The sequence below is a fragment of the Bombina bombina genome, chromosome 1, assembly GCF_027579735.1.
Source record: "Bombina bombina isolate aBomBom1 chromosome 1, aBomBom1.pri, whole genome shotgun sequence".
NCBI classification, from domain to species: domain Eukaryota; kingdom Metazoa; phylum Chordata; class Amphibia; order Anura; family Bombinatoridae; genus Bombina; species Bombina bombina.
The window spans coordinates 505,621,141-505,647,214 of record NC_069499.1 but is presented as its reverse complement, the minus strand read 5'-3'; the positions used below and the strand labels follow the sequence as shown (position 1 = coordinate 505,647,214).

Below are 26,074 nucleotides of genomic sequence, written 5' to 3'. Positions count from 1 at the left end.
GTATATATACACAAGAGTGAGCTCAGAAGCAGTTTGTAGCTGGAATGCACTCACTGGACATATCAAAGACCTTTTCAGCTTTTTAAGCAGTTCTCTGATTAGTAGAAAGTGCTTTTGTCTCTCTGGAGTTTTGAGTTTTAAAAACTAAGAAATATAATCATAAAACAAATAAAATAAACTTGCCACATTATTATGTTAGGACCAGGCAGCCTTCAATTACTATTCAGCTGCTGATTTGGTTAATTCCGAGTGCGAGCGCTGAAAAAGCAATTTGAGTCCCACTGGGAGAAAGGCGCTATATAAATACTAGTTGTTGTTATTATTATTATTATTATTATTATTATTATTATAATATAAGAATAAACCTTTGCTTTGATAATACATTTGCCCCGTTTTTTTATATCATGGTTAAAAGCTGTATATACAGAATGAATGCAGTTAAATGATTTGCTATTTGGCAGACATATGCAGTTTTATGGATACATTTCTAACCTTGTATTGGCATAAAGTAACCCATTTTCCCTGCTTACACTAATTGAATACATCTTCATGTTTATCTGGTATGAATTCTATAAAGCCAAATTCTGAACTTTACTTAGTGAGAAGCTTTAATGTATTGTAATTATTGCAGATTTAATTTTTCTAATGGTTCATTAAATATTTTAGTTATATTCAGTTCTATTTGGCTTGCTCCTATTAAGCGGGGTGTGTTTAATGTGAAGGTTTTTAGAGCCTTACAATTTAAAGAGATATTAGTTATGTTTTCTTTTTTCCATTTCTTCTAAAAGTCTGTTTCAACATGTATACATCTTTTTGAAATGAGATGTTCTTTTAAAAATACTTTTTTTTTTTTTTTAAATACTTGTTTGGGACATGTCCTTGTCAACAAATAGAGGTATGGGGTCCTGTCTTTGTCAGCAAATCAGCAGTTAATCCCTGCCTATGGATCTGTTTAATATAAACATGAATTTCCTTTTCAATATCTATTATACAGTTTAGAATTTGATCTTTTAATTTTGAAGTATTTAAAGGGACAATAAAGTCAAAATTTAAACTTTCCTTAAAGGATTACTTTCTGTTATAATTTTTAAGCTAAACAACTAACATATTAAAGTTAATAAACATTAATTAAAACCTACTGACCTATATTTTCTCCAAAACAAAGTTTCATAACGTTCTAAAAGTTATATCTTTTATTCGCCGATGATGTCACGTTATCCTGCCCACTATTTTCAGCACTGCGTGTTCAAAATACTTAAACCAATAACTTTGTGTTTAAAGCGCCATTTTTAAACCTAGGTATTGTAAGCGGATTGGTACAGAGCAAAGGATACCCATGGAGTAGGTTTGGAAAACAATTAAATTTGCAGACAAGATTTCTGATATACGGTAGAGATATGTTAATTAAATGCTATTGATAAAAAGCGTATTTGGGGTAGTTAGTTAGTAACAGGCATAGAAAATATTTACTTACAGTGGCCCTTTAATATGAGGAGAGTCCACAGCTTAATTGTGGGAATACAGAACCTGGCCACCAGGAGGAGGCAAAGACACCCCAGCCAAAATCTTAAATACCTCCCCCACTCCCCTCATCCCCCAGTCATTCTTTGCCTTTCATCACAGGAGGATGGCAGAGAAGTTTTGGAAGATTCGGAGTAGTCTTTTATAGAGGGTAGTACCCTTCGGTATGGGACTGGAGTTTTTGTCAGCCTCTCAGTGAGAGCATTGACAAATGTTAGGGTCTGGAGATGCAGGGAGAGTCTTTCTGCGAAACCATCCAGACTTGTATTAACAGCTCCTAAGCAATCAGTGTTGACGCGTTTCACTGCCTTCTTCTATCACTCCAGTGTTAGGTGCGATGCTACAAGACTGTCAAACATGAGAGGCTGTGTGTCAGTTCCACGGTGGTGATCCTGGTAAGGTCGTTTCATTTTATACTCATACGATAACGCAAGAAGTCAGGGTCACAGTGTGACTCCTTTTATCTGTATAGAATCAAGGGTTTATATCTCCGGAAGGGGATTATTGAACAGGGGGGATTTACGCATAATTTTCTTTATTATGTTTTATGCTGCGACATGTGTGAGAAGAGGCTCAGGCAAATGTTGGAACATTCAGGTTTTACTTTTTTTTTGGGTAACTGCGCGGCCTGTTAGGTTTGGCACGCTTATTCCAGGAGCAGGGGCGGTCCTGCATGGCACGCCACATGACCAGGTGTGATCTCATTGATTTCCTCTTTCCTGACCGTGTGGTTTACAGGAGACAAAGCGGTTTCTCTGTGGAGCCTGGGTCATAGGAGGTGGTGAGTGCCCCAGCCATTGGGAGTATATTATCTTTTCTATAGTCCATCTTAAAAGCGCAAGCTATTGAGGGCACGGATACGTTAGAGGGTACTCCCTCTTTACCAAAATCTAATACCTGTTTTTATTGTGAGGAGGCTACGGTATACCCGTCTGCTCAATTATGTTCCACATGCCTTGATAAAGTACTTATATCGAAGAAAACCAAGATGTTTAGTACCACTGAGCCGTCCACCTCTGAGGGGTCTCCGTCCTGTGAGGTGCGTTCCCTGCTATCATTTTCTATTACATATGCAGTTTCCCATTGCACTGCTAATCCTCCTTCGGGAGGGGCACTCTTACCGCCAGACTTTACTGATCAGCTACAAACGGCAGTGTCTGCGGCCTTCAGTTCTTTACCTCGCCCTGTTAAGCGCAATTGAAAGTTCAAATATTGCTATCCTTTCCAGGGGTCATCTACCAACTTGTTGGATTTATCTGATACAAGATTATCCGCTAATGATTATGCCTCTGATACTTCAGAGGATGCTTTTTCTGGGTCAGAATCTGCTGCCTCTAAACCTCTGGCTGCGGAGGAACCAGACTTTAGATTTAGGATTGAGCATCTTTGCTTTCTGTTAAAAGAAGTGTTGGCTACTTTAGAGGTTCCAGAACCTAAATTACCTGATGAACCTTCTATTCCTAAGCTTGATAAGGTTTATGAGGACAGGGTGGTGCCACAAACTTTCCCGGTTCCCGAAAAGATGGCTAATATTATTAAGAATGAATGGGAGAGACTTGGATCTGTTTCCCCTTCTTCTTCCTTTAAGAAATTGTTCCTGGTTCCAGACTCTTAATTAGTTGTGGGGTTCCGTCCCTAAGGTGGATGGAGCTATCTCCATGCTTGCTAAGTGCACTACCATCCCGCTTGAGGATAGTTCGTTATTTAAGGAGCTCATGGATAAGAAGCTAGAATCTCTGTTAAGAAAGATGTTTCAGCACACTGGATATTTATGTCAAGTGGCAGCGGCGGTTGCTGCGGTGGCTGGAGCCGCTACCTATTAATGCGACTATCAGAGATGATTGAGGGGGAAACTCCCCTTGACGAGATCCAGGAAGGAATTAAGGCCTTGAGGGTAGCTAATTCTTTTATCTGCAATGCCAATATGCAGACCATTCACCTGAATGCCAATACATCAGGTTTTTCTGTTTGTAGCCCGTAGGACACTCAGGCTAAAGTCTTGGTCTGCGGACATGACTTCAAAATCTAGATTACTTTCCCTTCCATTTAAAGGAAAGATTCTTTTTCGGTCCAGGCCTGGACTCAATCATATCCATGGTCACTGGGGGCAAAGGTGCCTTTCTACCGCAGGATAAGAAGAATACACCTAAAGGACAGGGTCCTAATTTTCGTCCCTTTCGTTCGGCTAAATCCCATTGCCAGCAGCCCTCCACGAAGCCTGAGCAGTCCAAGGGAATGTGAAAACCGTCTCAATCTTGGAATAAATCCAAGCCGAACAAGAAGCCTGCCAAATCCAAATCGGCATGAAGGGGCAGCCCCCGATCCGTTGCTGGATCGTGTTGGGGGCAGACTATCTTTCTTTGTGGAAGTAGAAGAGCTCTTGAAAGGTACTCTGCCAGCCGACAGGACGGGGCCTGAACCAGGATGTCGTCCAAGTATGGCGCTACTGAAATACCTCTGGATGCAAGACATAGCTATTATTTCAAGGAGCCATATTAATTTAACAACAATAAGCAACTTATAACTAAAAACTAAATAAAGGGGATTATATTCTTTATGTAGTCCGATAAGGGGACATATTATCCAATTTCCAAATCAATTTGGCTTCTTTATACAGTAAATATTTAATTCTGTCCCCTTCTGTTTCGGACCAAAAAATAATCTTTCCCTTAAATGGGTTTCTAGGGTGCGTGAGGGATCTCTCCTCCCTGGCAGTAATTGTGCCGGTGCCTCTAGCAGAGAGAGGTTTGGGGTACTACTCCAAACTTTTTGTGGTCCCAAAGAAGAATGGTATGTTTTGCCCAATTCTGGACCTAAGGTGCTTAAACAAGTTCCTGTCGGTTACATCGTTCAAGATGGAGACGATAAGGTCCATTCTGCCCTTAGTTCAAGAGGGACAGTTCATGACTACAATAGACTTGAAGGATGCTTACCTTCATGTGCCAATACACAAGGATCACTTCAAGTTCTTAAGATTTGCGTTTCTGGACCAGCACTTCCAGTTTATTGCTCTTCCATTTGGTCTAGCTACTGCCCTAACAGTCTTTATGAAGGATCTGGGGGCTCTGCTCATGGTGGCGATATCCAGAGGTATTGCAGTAGCGCCATACTTGGACGACATCCTGGTTCAGGCCCCGTCCTGTCGGCTGGCAGAGGACCATTCAAGAGCTCTTCTACTTCTTCTTCGATCTCATGGATGGAAGATAAACTTAGGAGTTCTCTGTTTCCCAGTACCAGGGTGGAATTCCTGGGTATGATAATAGATTCCATATCAATGAGGATATTTCTTACAGACCATTTATATTGCAAAATTACTTCCAATTGTCTTGCCCTCCAGACCTCCAGGACTACCATGTTTTTTTGTTTTGTTTTTTTTTATATATATATATATATATATATATATATATTCTCTCACTTAGGATTTCTATGTTCCCCATATATTTTAGATAACTAGCTTACATGAAGGGTCATGTTACAGCTTCCTCACCCCAAGCTGACGCCTCTATTCTAACACATAAGCAGTCATATTTGGGCCAACCAGCTCTAGATTTAAAATTGCATACTTTCAAATGTGCTTATCAATAACAGACAGCTGTCTGACCGTCTTCTGCATGTTTGTATGACTGATTGGAATATTTTCTCTTTGCTTTGTCACAGCAGCTTGTCTCTTCTTGGATATTTAAACTTCATTTAGAGGGGGTATTACCCTGTATCTCACACCCTAGCTTACAACTATTTGACATAAGTAAGGACAGGGACATACAACGCCCATATAGTTTTGATTGCTCCTAGAACAAGGCTCACAATTAATATGGAATGCATGCTAGCTATAAATATACCCCACACATACATATGTACTGCACTCTCCCCTTAGATAAATGTGCTCTTTATTTGACTCTACCTTTGCTACTGCCCATATTGTAGTATATTTCTACATACTCACTATAGACCTAGTTTGTTTATTAGTTAGTAATTTAGTTTTGTATTTACTAAAAATCTATGGTACAAATGCTGCAGGACAGTATTAGCTATTACATACAGGTTGTTTGCCAATTGTATTTTCTCAATGCATGGATCAATAACTATTAGGTTTGTGAGGGTTTTTATACATTACATGTCTAAATTATTCAGCTGGGGTTGAAAGTTATCTTATATGTTGGCTCATATGTTAAGGGCCATTTCTATATCTCCTATTAAATAGAACCCCTAGCTCTATTACTCTCTCTTTTCAGTTTGAGCCTACACAGTGTCTGATGAACTCTAAAATGGAGAAAGGCATATTTAGATATGTGTTTGAATCTGTAGCATGTTTGTACATTTTTATAGGATAATATATTTTCTACATTATAACATGTTAGGTATACCTTTGTCTGAGTGTTTACATCGGATAACATACGGCTTATAGTAGTTATCCTCTTCTGATAAATGATTCTACTATATACCATATCTACTAAATGGCAAGGTCTACAACAGGAATGTGTAATTAACAATATTTTAAGCTCACATAATTGTCTTATAATGGTGACGCTGAGTAATGTTATCTATGCTTGCCTTATGTTTGTTTTCTATGTTCTAGATATTTTAAATGATGTTTGCATCTCCCCATACAAAGGGGAGCTCTCTCTACTTAATCCACTCATGTTCCCTGTTGGATAATGGCACACCCCCTATGTAGAATTAACCGGTTGCACAAATTGTCTGCCCTTGCTGAGCTCCTCTCTTCCCTTTCCCGCCGGTACGTGTTGTCTGCGGGTCATATCCCTACGCCTTTTTCCCACATCGCTTATAGCTAGCATTTCCCCAGGAGAGGAGCTCACCCAGAAGTCTTTTATACCCCATACTTTCTAATTTACCCCTTATTGCATAACCTTATTTTGGTCATAACCAACATAATCCCCTAATCTTCTGTCCCATAGCTTACAAGTCTTAGGGTGATGACAATGCTAAGCCACTTTTAGACCTGATCCACACTTTCTAACTACCCCGCTCTTGCAGAACCTCACTATGGTCAAAACCAACCTATTCCCATAATCTCCTGGCCCGTAGTTTATAAGTCTTGCGGTGATGACAGTGTTAAGCCACCCTACGCCCTGATAATGTCCCTTTACTAACTAACTTATATGCAGGTTTAGCGATCATAGCATGGGCACATGGTTAGAACCATCATTGCAGCATATAGCCTACCAGTTATTCAGTAAACTCACACATCTCGAAATCCCCTTACTACTTGAATATGCGTCCATATCAGTCACTAACCTATATATATAATGCTAACGCCTGCTGACGCACACCCCTATGGACTCCTAGACTTATTAAGATGTCAATTGGAGTATAGCCTTCATCGGCATTATCTTCTATAACTAATTCTCCAAAAACTTTTGTTTGTTTTTTATTTAGGAGGTCCTACTATATCCTATATCTTATATGATGTCTGACTGTAGATGCAGATATTTGTGTTCATACTTATGGCCCCGCCCTCCAACCCTCCCCTTATATTGATAGCGGTGCTTACCCGCTGTAATTCCCCATCCCCATAACATATACCCATTTCTTCTCTTCTTGCAGCTCGCAAAGAGCTATATATCTGACCTCCAGTTATTTGCTATATCCACATGCCATTTGGCCTAAAACTTAAGATTTCAATAGGTCAGATACCTATTCTAATATATTAAAATCGAGGTTTCATCTGCCTATCTATTGCGATTCATATAACTGTTGAAATATGTTGTTCAATTGTATTTGTATTATTCTCCAATGCCAAAAGGCGGCTATTGTTTTTTGTCTTATGTATATTATGTAAAACCTCAATAAAAAAATGATTTAAAAAAAAAAAAAAAATCTAAATTCTCTGAGGCTGATTGCGTCTGACTTAGTCTTAGCCAAGAGAGATTATTCTGAGAGAGTGATTGATACTCATTCAAGCTAGAAAGCCGGTCACCCGCATCTATCATAAGGTGCTGAGGACCTACTTATTCTGGTATGAAGAGCGTGGATTCCCTGGCATAAGGTCAAGGTGTCCAGGATTCTTTCCTTTCTCCAAGATGGTTTGGAGAAGGGACTTGCTGCTAGTTCCTTAAAGGGACAGATATCTGCGCTTTCTGTGTTATTGCACAAGAGGCTCGCTGAGCTTCCTGATGTACAGTCTTTTGTTCAGGCTCTGTCTAGAATCAGGCCTGTGTTTAGACCTACCGTTCCTCCCTGGAGCTTAAATCTAGTTCTTAAAGTTTTGCAGAGAGCTCCATTTGAGCCTATGCATTCGGCTGACATTAAATTACTATCTTGAAAGGTTCCCTTTCTACTGGCTATTGCTTCGGCACGCAGAGTATCTTAGATGGCTGCCTTGCAATGTGAGTCCCCTTACCTAGTATTCCATGCTGATAAGGCTGTTCTTCGTACTGGGTTAGGTTTTCTTCCTAAGGTTGTTTCAGATCAGGAGATATTTGTTCCTTCCTTGTGTCCTTTGAAGGAGCGGTTACTTCATAATTTGGATGTGGTTCGGGCCTTAAATTCTATCTTCAGGCTACTAAGGAATTTAGACAGACTTCTTCTTTATTTGTTGTCTATTCTGGGAAGTGTAAGGGGCAGAAAGCTTCATCCACTTCCTTATCTTTTTAGTTGAGGAGCATTATTCGCTTAGCATATGATACAGCGGGACGCAAGCCTCCTCAGAGGATTAAGGCTCATTCAACTAGAGCTGTGACTTTCTCTTGGGTCTTCAAGAATGAGGCCTCTATGGGGCAGATTTGTAAGGTGGTTACCTGGTCCTCCTTACATACCTTTTTCAAAATTTTACAAGTTTGACGTTTTTGCTTCAGCTGAAGCTGAGGCTGTGGTGCCCTCAGATTAGGGTCCGCCTCTCCTTTTTTTACCCTCCCGTTTCATTCAGTGTCCTCTAGAGCTTGAGTTAATATTTCCCACAAGTAAGAAATGAAGCTGTGGACTCTCCTCATATTAAGAAGGAAAACATAAATTATGCTTACCAGATAATTTCCTTTCCTTCTGTATGAGGAGAGTCCACGGCCCCCACCAGTTTTGGGCGGAACTAAATTTTTGTTATTCTTCTGGCACCTTTTATACCCTGATATTTTTCCTACTGTTCCTTGTTCCCTCGGCAGAATGACTGGGTGATGAGGAGTGGGGGAGGTATTTAAGCCTTTGGCTGGGGTGTCTTTGCCTCCTCCTGGTGGCCAGGTTCTGTATTCCCACAAGTAAGAAATGAAGCCGTGGACTCTCCTCATACAGAAGGAAAGGAAATGATCTGGTAAGCATAATTTTATGTTTTTATGATTCGGATAGAGCATGCAATTTTGAACAACTTTCCAATGTACTTCTGTTATCAAATGTGCCTTGTTCTCTTGGTATCTTTTAGTGAAGAGTAAAACTAGGTAGGCTCATCAGAGCTCAAGAGTGTGTGCATGTGTCTTTAGTGCTGTATTACAGCAGTGTTTTGCAACATTATTTGTAGCTTTGTATTACAATGTTGCAAAACACTGCTGCTATAGAGTATTAAAGACACGTGCACACTCCTCAGCTTTTATGTGCCTACCTAGTTTTATTCTTCAAAAAAAGATACAAAGAGAGCAAAGCAAATTTGATAACATAAGTAAATTGGGAATTTTTTTAAAATTGCATGCTCCATTTGAATCATGAAAGTTTAATTTTAATTGACTTGCTGCATTTTCATATGCATGGTAGAAAAAAAAGTCTAATGCTTTAGAATATCCCTGAATTGCTATAGTTTTGGTTACAGTTAGCTCAGAGATTATTTTGCAAAACTGTGTCCTGTTGACATTTTAATTTTTTTCTCCTTTTTTGCTACAAAGTGCCATTTATCAACTGACCCACTCAAATAATTCTTACAACAGAGAGGGAAGGGAAATAATTTTCTTTCTATCATGGGATCATTACCAACGCAGAAAAATATGTATTTCAAATATATTGCAAGGTCAGGGTTTTATTTAGACTACATTTTTATGTTGTTTGACAAAACATTGACTCTAGATGGCATTGTGCTCAATTAGCTTGAAAAGTATGAAAAGTCATGAAAGTCAGGGATGAGAGAGAGCATACAATTGTCTGAGGCTTTTCAGTGTATTTTTGTTGCCAAATGTATTTTATTCTCTTGGTATCCTTAGTGGAAAAGCATACCTAGGTAGGCTCAGGACGCACTAATGCACTATTGTGAGTTGGCTAGTGATTCGTGGCTATACACAATTGCTCTTGACATTTGCTCATCAGATGTGTTTAGCCAGGTCACAGTAGAGCATTGCTGCTCTGGAGCTTAATAACTTTTTTTTTTTTACCCGTTACAGGGTTAACACGCAATTATATATAAGCAATAGTGCAATACTGAAATGCTTTAGTACATTATAACATAACCATAATGTACATATCATTTGATATAAAATAATGTATAGACCAGCTGTTTGGGGTTTAAAATTACAAAAAACACGAAAGAGAGGAGCTAAACTGGGAACGGATGGTGCTCAATAGCCCAGACTATATGATGGTCCCCTCTCAGGGTACAACCTCTTTCTGCCCAATCTGTGCTTTTCACAGAAGAGAACCTTCATGTAGCTTATCAGTCTGGCCCCATCCAAAACTACAGTCCAGCCACAAAATACCAGGCAATTCTCATCTGAACAAAGGATTTGTACAGCTAACCTCAGACATACGTTTCAGCCTATATGAGCCTCACCAATGGAGGTGCAGCTATATATCCCTCTAGGCACAGTGAGCAAAGGGTCGACGTCTGGTTATCCCATTACCCTTAGGGAGACTAAAAACACATAAGAAAGGAGCTTAACTGGGAAGAGATGGTGCTCAATAGCCACCCTAAGTTATGGATACCTGCTTGAAAATAAGTAAATACATAAACATTTATTTTAATTTTTTATACACACTTTTGATTCTCCCGCCTCCCTCCTATATTAGTTGGCTAGAAACAGTGTATGAGTGTACGCGTGTGTTTGGATATATATCAGACACAGGAAAACAATTGTCTCTTAAGACAATTTGCAAGTTCAATGCTTTACTTTGCTTTAGTTAATCTCTATTTCTTTGCAGTGATGATGTCTATAATTTTCAGGCTGTTGGCAAATTGCTATAGCCTTACTTGTGTTATATTACTTTAGTTTGTCTTCCCAATTGTTTTAGTGTAATTCTGCTCCCATTACTGAGAGTTCCTTCCCTTCAACCTGCCACCTGCCCTTCTAACAGTGGTCACAGAGCAGCAGTGCAAAATAAGAGAGTAGGATAAAGGGTGCATAACTAGGGCGCGATGATCTAAACCTCGCAAGTTCAGACGTGGTTTTTCAAGATGAACTTCGCAGGGGCTGCCTGGTGTAATTATCATTAAAAAGGGCAGTCCCTGCAAGTGGCGAGGTGTCTCCTATTGAAAGTAATGAAGATCGCTAGAAAGTGACACTTCGCGACGATAAACAGTTAGCAGTGAACGGGGGGCACTTTAAATTATCAACGCCATCTTAAGTACTGGCAGAAAGTCTGCCAGTACTAAAATAAAAGGCTTTTTTTGTTAAATCATGCAGCCAATATAAATCACATTTACACTGTTTTCTGCATATAGGGGCCTATCTATCAAGCCCCCGAAAGGAGCACCACACTTGTATTATGCCCAGCAGTTAAGGGGTTAATTAGGTAGCTTGTAGGGTTAATTTTAGCTTTAGTGTAGAGATCAGCCTCCCCCCTGATCCCTCCCTGACCCCCCTCAAACAACTCCTTACCCTCCCCCACCCCATAATTATCAACGCCATCTTAAGTACTGGCAGAAAGTCTACCAGTACTAAAACTAAAGGCTTTTTTTGTTTTGTTTTGTTTTTTAGATATTTTCTGCAGTGTAGGATCCCCCTAAGCCCCCAACCTCCCTGATCCCTTCCCCCCCCCACCAAACAGCTCTCTAACCCTCCCCCCTCTACCTGACCCAATCACGGCCCGGCGGTTATAGAAACACACGCAGCTGAATGAAATGTTTGTTTAATGTTGTATCCTTTTAAGCAAGTGTTGCTACTAAGATAATTTCACCAGGGAAATAGAAGTACTGGCGAGCTTTCTTTAATAATCTCACCAGCCCAGGGACCTTGAGATCATCAGGCCCCTAGCTATAGATAATAAGGAAAGGCTTATGTAGTGTGAGTAGTGGAAAATGCTTTAAAGGGACTGTTTACCCTTAAATTACCCCCTCCTCTCTAATTTGTTTCCAATGATCTATTTTGTTATTTTCTTTTTTGCCAAAGTCAAAGAAGTCAAAAGGGGACACAGGTCTCTGAAAATTAAATACTATTACATTGATCATAGTTAGACATCCCTCCTAACCGAATACACGTATACATCTTAATCATTTTCCTGTAATATTCACAGGTACCAATCATATACAAGCATATGGAATCATCAATGTAAAATAAAATAGAATGCTAAAAACCCAGAAAAGTAAATTTTTAATATCTTCTCTACGGTTAGTCTCATTCAACATTATTCACAACAGTGGATGTGTAGTGAAAAAGGAGTAGAAGTAGTAAAAGTAAAGAGAGAATAGTACTGAGAAAAGAAAGTCAGAAAAAAAAAACAAATGATCCATTTTACCTGCTGGAGTGTATTACATTGTTTTAAGAATAGTTAATTTTACATTTAATATCAGTATTTGAAATAGCTGGAGTATAGACTATAGAAAATCTGTGTACAATTATAGCCAGCAGAAAACATTACTCTCCCAGTGGTAGGTAGGGATGTGGAAGAGAAGAGGAATAACATTTTCTTCTTAAACGGGAAGAGTCCACAGCTGCGTTCATTACTTTTGGGAAATACAGAACCTGGCCACCAAGAGGAGGCAAAGACACCCCAGCCAAAGGCTTAAATACCTCCCCCACTTCCCTCATCCCCCAGTCATTCTTTGCCTTTCGTCATAGGAGGTTGGCAGAGAAGTGTCAGAAGTTCGAGAAGTCTCTTATGGAGGGTAGTACTCTTCGCAATGGGACTGTAGTAAGTAATCCTGTCAGCCTCTCAGTGAGAGCATGGAGGAACGTTAGAGTCCGAAGATGCAGTGAGAGTTTTCCTGCAAAACCATCCGACTCATATTAACAGCTCCTTGGTAATCAGCGTTGACGAGTTTCGCTGCCTACCTTTATTCACTCAAGTCTATGTCAGAAGCGAGGCTACTATCTGTCGCTGTGTTCCTGTTCCACGGCGTAGATTCAGGTAAGATCATTTTATTTTATTTCGATATGTGAATGTAATGTTAATGAAACAATGTAGGGTCCCAGGGGGACTCCTTTTATCTTAATAAGGAATCATGGGTAATTGAACATGGGGGGACTTTAATCATGTTTGTTATATGGTTCTATCTGCTAATGTGTAGCTATACCTAGGCTCCCGTCTTTTACAGAACATAACGGCCTTATCTTAATGACGCAGTCTCTCCAGATTGCGCGCCCTTTTTGCGACTGGCACGGTGCACCTTGCGCTGAGTGCGGTTACGTTATTTCTCACTTCTGTATGCTGACTGTGACAGAGTCTACCTCGTGGGTTGTCTGGTTCACAGGAGGTTGTGAGTGCCCCAGCTCATTGGGGGTGTAAACAGGGTGCTAGTTAGTTTTTGTCATTTTTGTAATCCCAAGATTATGGAGGATTCTGATATCTTAGACACGGATGTCTCTGATACGGAGAATGTGTCTTGTGATGAATATGAAATAGCCCTGGTAATCAATGCCCATCAGTTGTGTTCCGATTGCCGCTCTAGAGTACTCTCCTCTCCCGACTCAGGGAGCGTAGAGTGCATTGAGCCATCAACCTCCGAGGTTACCATGTCCTGTGAGGCGCGTGCCCCAGACCTTTTCTTGGCTATGCAAGCAAGTGTCCCTATGGCCTTTATTTCTTCTCCGGAGGGTGGCTTGTTTCCTCCAGAGGTTACAGCACGGTTCCGCATGGCCATTTCTTTGGCACTGACTCATATCTCCCAAGTGAAATATTTCTAAAATACTGTCCGTGTTCTGATAACCAGGGCCCGTCGGGCGTGGGATCGCCTGATTCAGTTAGGCCTCCTGGGGAAGCGTTGACCTCTGAGTCTTCAGGGTCAGGGTCTTTCGTTGATCCGACGAGGGATGATTTTGCCTTCCGTTATAGGCTGGCACTACTTTGTGTTCTTTTAAGGCACGTTTTAGCGATGATAGAGGATCCCAGTCCTAATAGGCCGAGGGATCCGAGGCCTTAGATGCTGGATGGCAAACTGGATGCGATGTTTGGGGATGAAGCCAATCTCCTTAACGTCTCCATTTAATTTTTTCTTTATGTTTCGGTTCCAGTTCTGAGCTTGGGTGAATGGGGCTGATCCCGTGGGTGTTTTCATTCACCATGGGCGTTCACCCGATGGGTGCTGCCTTCTTTTTATTTTTTTATCCGGATGGATGTGTTTAATTTGTTTTTCTTAAAGCTCATGTCTGTTAGCTTCCGTTTTTTGAGAATGTTCTTCTCTGGAACCGAAACTTTCGATTTTGTGGTCGCGTGGGCACTTCCACGGAAGTTGCACACTTTTGAATAACAGAATTATATTTTCTAGTTAATTTATTGAACCTTCAGGTCGAATTTTCTTGGACCTTGGACAGTTCTGGAGTGTCTTTATACCAGGCAGGTACTGGTCGGATGCTTTTCTGCTGATCTTGGGTTCATGTCACCCTCATGGTGATGATTTAATCCTGTCGGATTTTGATTGTAACTTGGCCTATTGATATGGACTCGAAGCTCGGATCCTAATTCGAATTATGAGGCCTAGTGTGTGGATACAATGCTCCGAATGGAGGGTTGTGAGTGCCAATCTAAGTTTGGCTGCAATTTCTGGCTACTCGTCGGGATACAGGTCTGTTTTTGCAGACGTCACCTTGGTTCTTACAGGTCCCTGGGTACTCAGAACCGCAGCTTCCATTCCTTTGGAGTTGGGAAATGTGTTTGACCTCTGTGGTCTAGTGGTCCGAGTGGTGAACGATTTACGTCTTCATTTGAGGGTCTTCCGGATGCTGACTCTTTAACCTGATAACATTTTTTGCGGTGACTGAGTCTTCTTCCTTCCCGCATTGGGGGGGTCATCTGGTCTGGAAGTCCGGACATGTCTTACTTCCTTTGCTCAGAGTTGCATTACTCTAGGAGGTGAAGTGCATGAGTTTTCCTGCCTTCTCTGGGGAGCTGTGAGGCTTCCAGCTCTACCCTGTTAATGGGGTTTTCTTTTTTTGGACGATCGATCCTGCAAGGATTCTAGAGGCTGTTGTTTCTCTCATATAAGATCTACCCGTGGTCTGACCATGGTCTCGACGCTCGGTTGTTATCTGCAACCTTGTTGCAATCCTAGCCTTGGGGCTCATCAAGGAAAGGTTGAGGTTGGTTACAGCCGGTCGCCCTTCTGGTGTCAGGTGGATGACCATTTACCCTCTATGCTCCGTTGGGGCTTAGTGCTTGCGTTAGCTCACTGGGATGGCAAGCAGAAGACCTGGGATCTCATCCATTTGCGGATGCTGGTGTATCACGTGGTTAAGCTTGTCTTCGTGATTTTATTGCAGGCCAGGAGCTCTGGGTGCCACATCTGAAACTGGTCAGGAGCTCTTTCAGACTCTTGGGTTTGAGACTGTTGGTAGGTTGCCATGTCTACGGACGTAGATGGTGCGTTCCTAATCATAGGAGGCAGCATAGTGTTCTTCAGGATGATAGATCCTTCAATTGTTTCTGATTTTCAAGGACTCTAGCCTAGGACCGTGTCCCTCCCTGAACTGGGTGTAGATGGGTTGGTCTCACCTTAAGTGTTCTGGTCCCGAGTGCCCCTTTGAAGGGGGAGGGTTATTTCTTATGGGTGATTCCTATCTGCCTGGGGCTTAAGTTCTAGGTCTCTCTGACGGATCCCTACTGGTCTTTTGGGGCACTTGATGTTCCTGTGGACTCCAGGTGTCCTCTCCACTGAGTTGGACATATTGGCCGAGGGGTTTTGCCTCTATGGTAGGATATTTTCAGTGGCTGTTTCCCCTCTCTTCTGGTGTGAGGAATGGGGGCTTGGGTGTTCTCCTGATTTAGAGTTACCTCAGTATCTGTGTCGACCTGTGGGTCCTTGTTTTTTCTTGCCTTATAGGGGTTTCTCCCTTTTTGCATTTCCAGACTCCTGGAAGGGGAGATGTGGAGCAGTGACTGGTTCCACCATTCCTGCAGCAGGAGGCTGGGGGTTTTGAACCCTGGTAGAGCTCTCCTGTATCTTGTTGGAGTCTGATATCTAGATACTGGAGGTCTGAGGACTTTTTCTCTTGGGAATGGTTCCTCTTTACAGAAGATAGCAGTGTAAGGGGTCTTGTACCCGAGCGCAAGGTCTGTTCTGCCTCACGGTAGCATGCCATTTTTTAGTGGTGGTCAGAGTTCTACTCAGGGGTTTTGCTCCTCGTTGATCCATCTTTTTCTCCAGAGGTCTGGGACTCTTGTCTTTGGTCTTGACTAGCCTCAGGGCTGCGACCATTACCCTGGAGGGAAGGTCAGGGATCGGTTGCTCTGTGCATTAACCGTTTTCTTCTTGAGTCTGTCCTCCCCTTTGGTGGGAGGACTTTTGATGTCTTCCTCTTTATCGGCGTATGGTGCTGGGAGACCGGTGTCTTAGGGCTGTTGAGTTTTTGGAAGGTTTGAAACCAGGTGTGTAGCTATTTGCACCTTGAATGTGTGCTAGCATGCTTTAATAAACGCCTCTTGGTGGTTTGGGTTCCATGATGGCTGAGTCAGCTTTCCTACCTGGAAGCTGGTCTTTATGAGTTCCTGTTCAGACGGTTTGGTGTTCTCGTGGAGAGCTTTTTGCTAGCTGCTGGGATAGTTATCCAATGTCTGATATGTTTGCCTAGCCTGCAGTTTTTCGACTTGATTCAAGGCAATAAAGAACTCATGGTTTTCTGATGTACCTTATGGTATAGTACTGTATCAGGGATATAAGGGTGATCCTCAAGTCCTCTTTGGGATGTGTCTCCCTGTGTATGGACTGGTGCTTTTAGGGAGTTCGTTTCCTGGGGCGCTTTTATCGTAGGACAACCTTGGGTTGTTTTATGTCGGTTGAACCGTGTGGAATGTTCCATTGGATTTCTTCTGGGACTTTGTTCTCCCTCTTGGGGGCAGGTAGCGGTCCTTGTTTGTGGCCGGGTACTCTTCATGGGAGTCGAGAGCCATGGGGCTGACTCCTTGGAGGCTGTTTGTGCTCGAAGGACTCGGGGGCTGAGTGGTCTCTAGCTCAGCTTTGCTGGTTGTGTAACTGATGTGCAGTTACCTGAGCTTCAGGTTTTTATCTGTGTCGTTTAATATATTTTTAGGGTGTTGGGTAATTTCAGGCTGGGGTGCCTTTCGAAGGGGCTGCCTTTTTGTTCCCACCCTTTGTTTACATTCAGTGTCCTTTAGCTTGGGTATTATTTTCTCAAAAGTAATGAATGCAGCTGTGGACTCTTGTCATTTAAGAAGAAAAACATAAATTATGCTTGCCTGATAATTTTCTTTTCTTCTGACGGAAAGAGTCCACAGCTCCCGCCCGCGTTTTGTCTATGTGGAGGCAGTAGTTTTTGGTTCTTTTGGCACCTGTTTCCACCCTGATGTTTCTCCTACTGTTCCTTGTTCTCTTGGCAGAATTACAGGGGGAGGAGGTAGGTGGGGGAGGTATTTAAGCCTTTGGATGGGGTGCCTTTGCCTCCTCCTGGTGGCCAGGTTCTGTATTTCCCAAAAGTAATGAATGCAGCTGTGGACTCTTCCCATCAGAAGAAAAGAAAATGATCAGGTAAGCATAATTTATGTTTTTTAATTTTCAGTTGTTCTCTCAAAGTATTGAGGTTTGGTATACAGACAGACATAATGGGCTAGATTACAAGTTGAGCTCAAAATATTGCTTCCATGAAAGCGATATTTGCACTTTACTGAGTAATACCAGCACACCCAAATGTGCGCTGGTATTACAAGTGAGGTGCAATGCAAACGTGACCTCACATTGCACGGAAGCATTGCGCTCACGAGCGCTTTTATAGGTTCCAATGGGATGGCATGAGAACTAGCACAGCAAAGGGGGTAAGTCGCACAGCAATGGCAGCAAATATTAGTGTGTGAGAGTAGATGTGCTTTTGTGCTCTGGTGTATGTTTGTATTTACTGGAAGAATTTACCTAAAGGAAAAATAATTTGTGCAACATGAACATATGAGGGATACATGAAACTCGCAATATAATTATTTTACAGTGATTACTCGTTATAAGAGAGTACAAATATATAGAGAGTAAAACAGAGTGCCTTGATATTATCATCTCACAATGAAAAAATGTAGCATAAATAGAATTCAGTTCAGGCAAAATTGCTGGAAATGTGTGTGCTGTGCATGATAAGCTATTTACAGCAATGGTTTATAACTGCTAAAAAAAGGAGAGAATTGTGCCTATTCTATGTTTTGACAATATATAGTTTGACATTGTCTAGTGAGTTCCTTTATCGTTGTCTCTTTGTGTATTATGTTTGCATTTGATTTATGCTGTTTTTCACTCACTGTTAGGGGGAGTAGCAACATCAGCGATCAGATCTGACTGTTGTCTTGGTTTATAAAGATAGCCATGTTGCTCAATAAAAAGATCCTTTTTGTCTGCATTGATCATTATGGATCACTACCACTTCATGTAATTTTTATTTATTATGCCTCACCGCTGCTTCCTGGGCATGGCAGATGCGATAACTCAGACAATAGTGTAGTTGAGGTTCTTTCCAAGACTTGCTTTCTGTTGAGCTGTTTTAGCAACTCCTTATTGTCTGTTTGCTGTGTTATCTAATAGCGTTGCATGGGGCCATTCACACCAATGGCAACATTGTGGTTGCCAGAAATATGCCACATGTACTTTAGCGATGTTACCTGCACTTGACTATTGCCTGCACATGAATATTGTCTCTGGAGGTAGAGCCCAGTTATCACTTTTGCTTACAATTTGTGATATAGCCCTATATGTTGCAGCCATAGCCTTATTGCAAACCCCTGTCCCTAACTCTAGCCCTTAACGGGATATTCTAATGGGAAAATTATATGCTTGTAATTTGTGTGTAATTTTTGCATGACTGGCCCTAACTTCCCATGTGTTTAACCCCAGAAAAGGGGTTAAACACCTAGGTAAAGTGTCACTCATGAGCCACAAGACACAGCCAGTTATTGGTGGCTACATGAGTCTGCTGCTCATGATTGACTCATCAGCTGGGTTTTGCTTGGAGCTGCAATGCTTTCAGCTCCTGAGCAGGACTGACCTATGTGTTTAACTCCTTTTTGGCAACAACATTCATATATTAGGGTGTCACTGGCAGCAAAATCTTGTTGTACACAAGATTACCAATTAGATTACAGCTGAAAACTTAATAAAGATATGATCTTAAAGGACCACTAAATACACTAAAATGTAATAATTGACAAATACACAATAAGACCATGCAATAGCACTTGCTTTGAATTTGAAATGAGCAGTACAATATTTTCTTGCAAATTTCAACATTAATCTAATTGTCCCTCCCCCTGTATCATGTGACAGCCATTAGCCAATCACAAAATGCATATATATTTCTTTCTTAAGACACAGTGAGTCCACGGAATCATCAATTACTGCTGGGAATATCACTCCTGGTCAGCAAGAGGAGGCAAAGAGCATCACAGCAAAGCTGTAAAGTATCACTTCCCTTCCCACAATCCCCAGTCATTCTCTTTGCCTTCAGTGCAGGAGGTGAAGTTTAGGGGGCCTATCTATCAAGCTCCGAATGGAGCTTGATGCCTCGTGTTTATGGCGAGCCTGCAGGCTCGCCAGAAACAGCAGTTATGAAGCAGCGGTCACAAAGACCGCTGCTCCATAACCCTGTCCGCCTGCTCTGAGCAGGCGGACAGGAATCGCACAATTCAACCCGATCGAGTCCGATCGGGTTGATTGACACCCCTTGCTGGCGGTCAATTGCCCGCGAGTCAGCAGGGAGCGGCATTACACCAGCAGCTCTTGTGAGCTGCTGGTGCAATGTTAAATGCGGAGAGCGTATTGCTCTCCACATTTAGCGAGGTCTTGCGGACCTGATCCGCACTGTCGGATCAGGTCCGCAAGAACTTTGATAAATAGGGGCCTAGGTGTCTAAGAATTCTTCTATCAAGATTTTTTTTTATTTTATAAGCCTGAGCAGGTTTGCTCTGATCTTCCCTGACAATCTGGGTGTAGCTGTACTTTACGTTGGTCCCTTCAGTAGGGCTGTGGTAGCTTTCAAGCAGTTAGGAACTTGTGGGATGGGCCTCACTGCGTTTTCCTTACAAGTTTGCTGCCCTCAAACAGAATGCCAGAGTAGGCTTACTCTGTTCCTTCTTCTATCCACAGGTCTCTGGGAGGAGTGGCTTCCTCTCATGCCAGGTGAACTGCCCTCCTGTCAGGCAGTCAAGGGTGCAGGTAAGTTCCATTTTATTTCTTAAAGAAGACCCTGGCACGAAAGCTGATAAGCTGCACTTTATATGGGGCTACGTTATTCCTGACAGGATATATTTGACAGGATGCAGGGCACTGTGTGGTGGTAGCAGGACGTCAGAGTCCTTGGAGAGACAGTGTATGACTTTATAGAGTGTGTTCACTTTATTGGTGGCTCAGGTGATTAGACTGCTTTTTCATACAGTTATTAACTTTTGAGGGCTATTTTGTGCCATTTTTTTTATGGCACTTGCGGTCCGTATACGGAGCCAGCTGTGATGTCCCGTGGACTGTTGACATAGTATCCCAAGGTTACAAGTTACAGTTAAAGACCTTTCCTCCCAGGGGCAGATTTCATCTGTCAAGATTATCTGTAAACCAGATAAAAAGAGAGGCATTCTTGAAATGTGTAGAGGATCTTTCCCTCTTGGGAGTGATAATTCCAGTCCCAATACAGTAACGAGGTCTCGGATTCTACTCCAACCTTTTCATGGTGCCCAAAAAAAGAGGTAACTTTTAGGCTTATTCTAGATCTAAAGTTTCTCAACAAATTTTTCAGAGTACCATCTTACAAGATGGAGACTATCCATTCCATTCTTCCTCTGGTTCAAGAAGGTCAATTCATGACAACCATAGTCCTGAAGGATGCGTATTTGCATGTTCCCATTCACAGGGATCATCACAGGTTTCTGAGTCCTATCTGGACAAACACTTTCAATTTGTAGAGCTTCCATTCAGCCTCGCCACAGATCCCAGGATTTTCTCAAAGGTCCTGGGAGCTCTGTTGGCAGTAATTTGGTCCCAGGGAATTGCTGTCGCACCTTATCTGGACGACATTCTGGTTCAGGCGCCATCTTTTCAACTAACAGAATCTCATACAGAGATCTTGTTGTCTTTCCGTCATTCCCACGGATGGAAGGTGAATTTGGAAAAGAGTTCTCTTGTTCCGGCGACAAGAGGGGTCTTCTTAGAGACCATTATAGACTCCCTATCAATGAAAATATTTCTGACGGAGGTCAGAAGAGCCAAGATCCTTTCCTCTTGCCTATCTCTACAGTCGACTGTACGGCCATCAGTGGCCCAATGTATGGAGGTAATTGGTTTATTGGTGGCTTCCATCGACATAGTTCCCTTTGAAAGATTCCATTTGAGAGCCCTACAGCTATGTATGCTTAGTCAATGGAACAGGTATTATGCAGACCTGTCTCAGAGGATAGTTCTAGATCAATCAACAAGAGACTCTGCCGTGGTGGCTGTCTCAAGAGAATCTGTCCCACGGGACATGCTTTCGGAGACCCTCATGGGTAATTGTGACCACGGACACCAGCCTGATGGGTTGGAGAGCAGTCTGGGACTTGTTGAAGGTGCAGGGACTTTGGTCTCAGGAGGAATCTGCTCTCCCCATAAACATATTGGAGTTGAGAGCGATTTTCAATGCCTTGATGGCTTTGCCTCAACTGGCTTTAGCCAGGTTCCAGTCGGCAACATAACATCAGTGGCTTACATCAACCACCAGGGAGGAACTCAGAGTTCCTTAGCCATGAAGGAGGTGGCGTGAATCATTCAGTGGGCGGAGGCTCACAATTGCTGTCTAACTGCCATCCACATCCCGGTAGTGGACAATTGGGAAGCGGATTTCCTGAGCAGACAGACTTTCCATCCCGGGGAGTGGGAACTCCATCCAGAAGTGTTCTCCAGGTTAACAACCAAATGGGGGTTACTGGAATTGTATCTGATGGTGTCTCGTCAGAACGCCAAGCTCCCAAAGTTACGGTTCAATGTCGAGAGATTCTCAGGCCTTTCTGATAGATGCTCTGGCAGTTCAGGTTGGCATATCTGTTTCCTCCGGCTGCTCTCCTTCCACAAATCATTGCTCGAATCAAGCAGGAGAGAGCATCAGTGATTCTAATAGCTCTGTAGAGACTTCCTCTGAGGAAGGACCTTTTACTTAAGGGCCCTTTCTTCATCCAAATCTCGTTTCTCTGAAGCTGACTGCTTCGAGATTGAACGCTTGATTTTAGCTAAGCGTGGTTTTTCCGAGACGGTCATTGAAATTGAAACCTCGTAAGCCTGTCATTAGAAAGATTTACCATAAGATATGGCATAAATATCTTTACTGGTGTGAGTCTAAGGGATTTTCTTGGAGTAGGGTTAGGAACCTAAGAATTTTGTTTTTTCTCCGAGATGGCCGGGAGAAGAGTTTATCTGTCAGTACCTTGAAGGGTCAAATCTCGGCATTATCTATTTTGCTACACAAGCGTCTGGCGGATGTGCCAGATGTGCAATCTTTTTGTCAGGCCTTGGTCAGAATCAGGCCTGTGTTTAAATCTGTTGCTCCACCTTGGAGCCTTAACCTTGTTCTTAGTTTTGCAACAGGCTCCGTTTGAGCCAATGCATTCCATAGATATTAAGTTATTATCTTGGAAGACTTTGTTTCTGACTGCTATCTCTTCTGCTCGGAGGGCTTCTGAACTCTCAGCTTTGCAGTGTGAATCTCCTTATCTCATATTTCATGCAGATAAGGTAGTTCTTCGTACCAAGTTTGGTTTTCTTCCTAAGGTTATTTCGGACATAAATATTAATCAGCAAATTGTTGTTCCTTCTCTTTGTCCTAATCCTTCTTCTCATAAGGAATGTTTGTTACACAGCCTTGACATTGTGCTGGCTCTTAAGTTTTATTTGCAGGCGACTAAGGATTTTCGCCAGTCCTCAGCATTGTTTGTGTGTTTTTCTGGGAAATGCAAAGGTCAGAAAGCTACTGCCACTTCTCTGTCTTTGGTTGAGAAATATTATTTGTTTGGCATATGAGACTGCTGGACAGCAGCCCCCTGAGAGAATCACAGCTCACTCCACTAGGGCTGTTTCTTCTTCTTGCAATGCAGTGACTTGGTCTTCTTTGCACACTTTTTCGAAATTTTATAAATTTGATACTTTTGCCTCGGCTGAGGCTTCTTTTGGGAGAAAGGTACTTCAAGCGGTGGTGCCTTCTGTTTAGGTTACCTGTCTTGTCCCTCCCTAATCATCCGTGTCCTCTAGCTTGGGTATTGATTCCCAACAGTAATTGATGATTCAGTGGACTCACAGTGTCTTAAGAAATAAAACAAAATTTATGCTTACCTGATAAATGTATTTATTTCTAGACACGGTGAGTCCACCCCTTTTTTTTCCCAAAAAGTTTTTTTTGTCTAAACCTCAGGCACCTCTACACCTTGTGTTATTTCCTTTCTCTCCTTTTCCTTCGGTCGAATGACTGGGGATTGTGGGAAGGAAAATTATACTTAAAGTGAATGCCGTGATTGGAGGATGACCTATCCATCATTTCTGACGTCAGAAATGGCTTGCAACGACCAGAGGAAGCTGGAGCTGCTGTCAAGTTTAAAAGGTAAGTATTTCTTCACAACAAGTGAAATGTAAATTTTGATGAATTAATGTGCCCCTGTTTTTAATCAAATTTTTAAAAACCGGGCACTTTAGCATCAAAATTTACATTCACTTTAACAGCTTTGCTGTGGTGCTCTTTGCCTCCTCCTGCTGGCCAGGAGTGATATTCCCAACAGTAATTGATCATTCCTGAAAAATTTATCAGGTCAGCATAAATTTTGTTTTTGTGCACTTTTGCACATAATCAGTTGGACCCTTTTAAATTGCATGCTTTATCCGATTCAGAAACTTTTGACTTTAGCGACCCTAAACTTACATTTAAAGGGACAGTCTACACCAGAATTGTTATTGTTTTAAAAGATAGATAATCCCTTTATTACCCATTTCCCAGTTTTGCATAACCAACACAGTTATAATAATATACTTTTAACCTCTGTGATTATCTTGTATCTAAGCCTCTGCAAACTGCCCCTTTTTTCAGTTCTTTTGACAGACTTTTTTCAGTTCTTTTGATAGATAATCCCTTTATTACCCATTTCCCAGTTTTGCATAACCAACACAGTTATAATAATATACTTTTAACCTCTGTGATTATCTTGTATCTAAGCCTCTGCAAACTGCCCCTTTTTTCAGTTCTTTTGACAGACTTTTTTCAGTTCTTTTGATAGATAATCCCTTTATTACCCATTTCCCAGTTTTGCATAACCAACACAGTTATAATAATATACTTTTAACCTCTGTGATTATCTTGTATCTAAGCCTCTGCAAACTGCCCCCTTATTTCAGTTCTTTTGACAGACTTGCAGTCTAGCCAATCAGTGCCTGCTCCCAGATAACTTCTCGTGCACGAGCACAGTGTTATCTATATGAAATACGTGAACTAACAACCTCTAGTGGTTAAAAACTGTTAAAATGCAATCTGAAAGAGGTGGGCTTCAAAGTCTAATAAATTAGCATATGAACCTCCTAGGTTAAGCTTTCAACTAAGAATACCAAGAGAACAAAGCAAAATTGGTGATAAAAGTAAATTGGAAAATTGTTTAAAATTACATGCTCTATCTGAATCATGAAAGTTTATTTTGGCCTAGACTGTCCTTTTAAATGTCCATACTGGGTAATAACCATAGTCATTGGTTACTGTAAAGTGACTTCTGGAAAATATAAAATGATAAGGTGATTTTATTGCTACCCTTGCACCAACTGAGTAGTAAAATAGGACATGATCTTGTGAGCACACAAAACATAATAAATATGCAAATATCTCTCCCCATGTTTTATAACTTATTTTATGCTAAACAAAACTCTCATGCAAGACCACAGTAAACAACTAATTGGAATGCTTGTCTACTGTTTCTGCTGCTTCCCTTCTCTGACATACACAAAACAATAATTAAATTTTATTTACTAATTTATTTTAATGTCAAGTCGTCTTTCTTCTTTCAGAGGCCAGCAAACTAGTAATGTCCTATGTGGCAGCTGTGTGTGGGAAAGGAGCTGAGGTTAATCAAGTGAAAGAACAACTTTTGCAGTCAAACCCAGTCCTTGAAGGTATGATTACTTCATGTTTCTTATTTGTTTGACAATGTCATGGACTTCTGAGACTTTCCCTGAATGTGATAGATTACTAAGCACTGAAATGTGGAAGCTCAGATCAGTGCAAGTCTAGGCTGTCAAAACTGTTTTGTTTGTGTAGCTGTTGTTTTTTTTTGTTGTTGTTGCACTCGACACTATAAGGCAGAAAATGAACATTAGCTGCCAAAGATAAAATAATTTCCAAACCATTAACTGCTCTTTTTTTATTCTGTAAGTTTGAATACTGTATTAATAGTAACTCATTTTCAATGTAATTTTCAAGTTTGAAAGTATTATCTAATTTTTATTTTAAAGCCTGCAGCATAACTGTGAGTAAAACTTAATGTGTCCCTTGGCCAATGCTGCCGTTAGTGACTGCTTCACCATATTATAATAAAAAAATATTAGTCACCCTGGAATTAGTTACAATAAAGATTTTTGTTCTAAGAGTAACCCCGCCTAAATATCTAGATGTCTTTTCACTCAGCAGTTTTTATTCTAATGGTCAATAAATGTGACTATCTCTATTTATTGTGCACTTACATTTTATTTATTTTCACAGCATTTGGCAATGCGAAAACTGTAAGGAATGACAACTCTTCACGATTTGTAAGTATGTTTGTGGAGCCTCTTGATTATTTTTTGTTAACACAGTTCTCTCTTGTTCACTTTTATGTATTTCTGTGATTACAGCTCAATTGTTACCTGCTGCTTTATTATTCTATTAAGACAATGACATGGCTGCTGAGTCTCATAAGATAAGGGGCCAATTCAATCAAATTTGCCGGCCTAGACATGGTTTTCCATGTCGACACTTGCCCTATATTCTAAAGAACATGGGACTGTCACTGCTATTAATGAAATGTCTCTCATAGAAATAATGAGAGCTCTCCGCTATGTAAAAGTTTGCAGTGGAGGACGAAGTACACCGTGATGTTTAAACTTTAATTTCCTTCTAAATACAGGGAGAGTCCACAGCTGCATTCATTACTTGTGGGAATACAGAACCTGACCACGGAGATGGCAAAGACACCCCAGCCAAAGGCTTAAATACCTCCCCCACTTCCCTCATCCCCCAGTCATTCTTTGCCTTTCGTCACAGGAGGTTGGCAGAGAAGTGTTGGAAGGTTTTTTCCAGAGTAGTTC

General features: G+C 41.5%; 1 protein-coding gene across 3 annotated transcripts in view; it reads left to right on the top strand.

The window, feature by feature from the left end:
- MYO1B (myosin IB) overlaps positions 1-26,074 on the top strand; it is a 482,457-nt gene that overhangs the window by 218,299 nt on the left and 238,084 nt on the right. For all 3 annotated transcript variants that reach the window (XM_053698590.1, XM_053698592.1, XM_053698591.1), the window contains exons 5-6: positions 24,800-24,904; positions 25,491-25,537. In XM_053698590.1, coding sequence (XP_053554565.1) covers positions 24,800-24,904; positions 25,491-25,537 — 152 coding nt within the window. The remainder of the gene's footprint in view (positions 1-24,799; positions 24,905-25,490; positions 25,538-26,074) is intronic.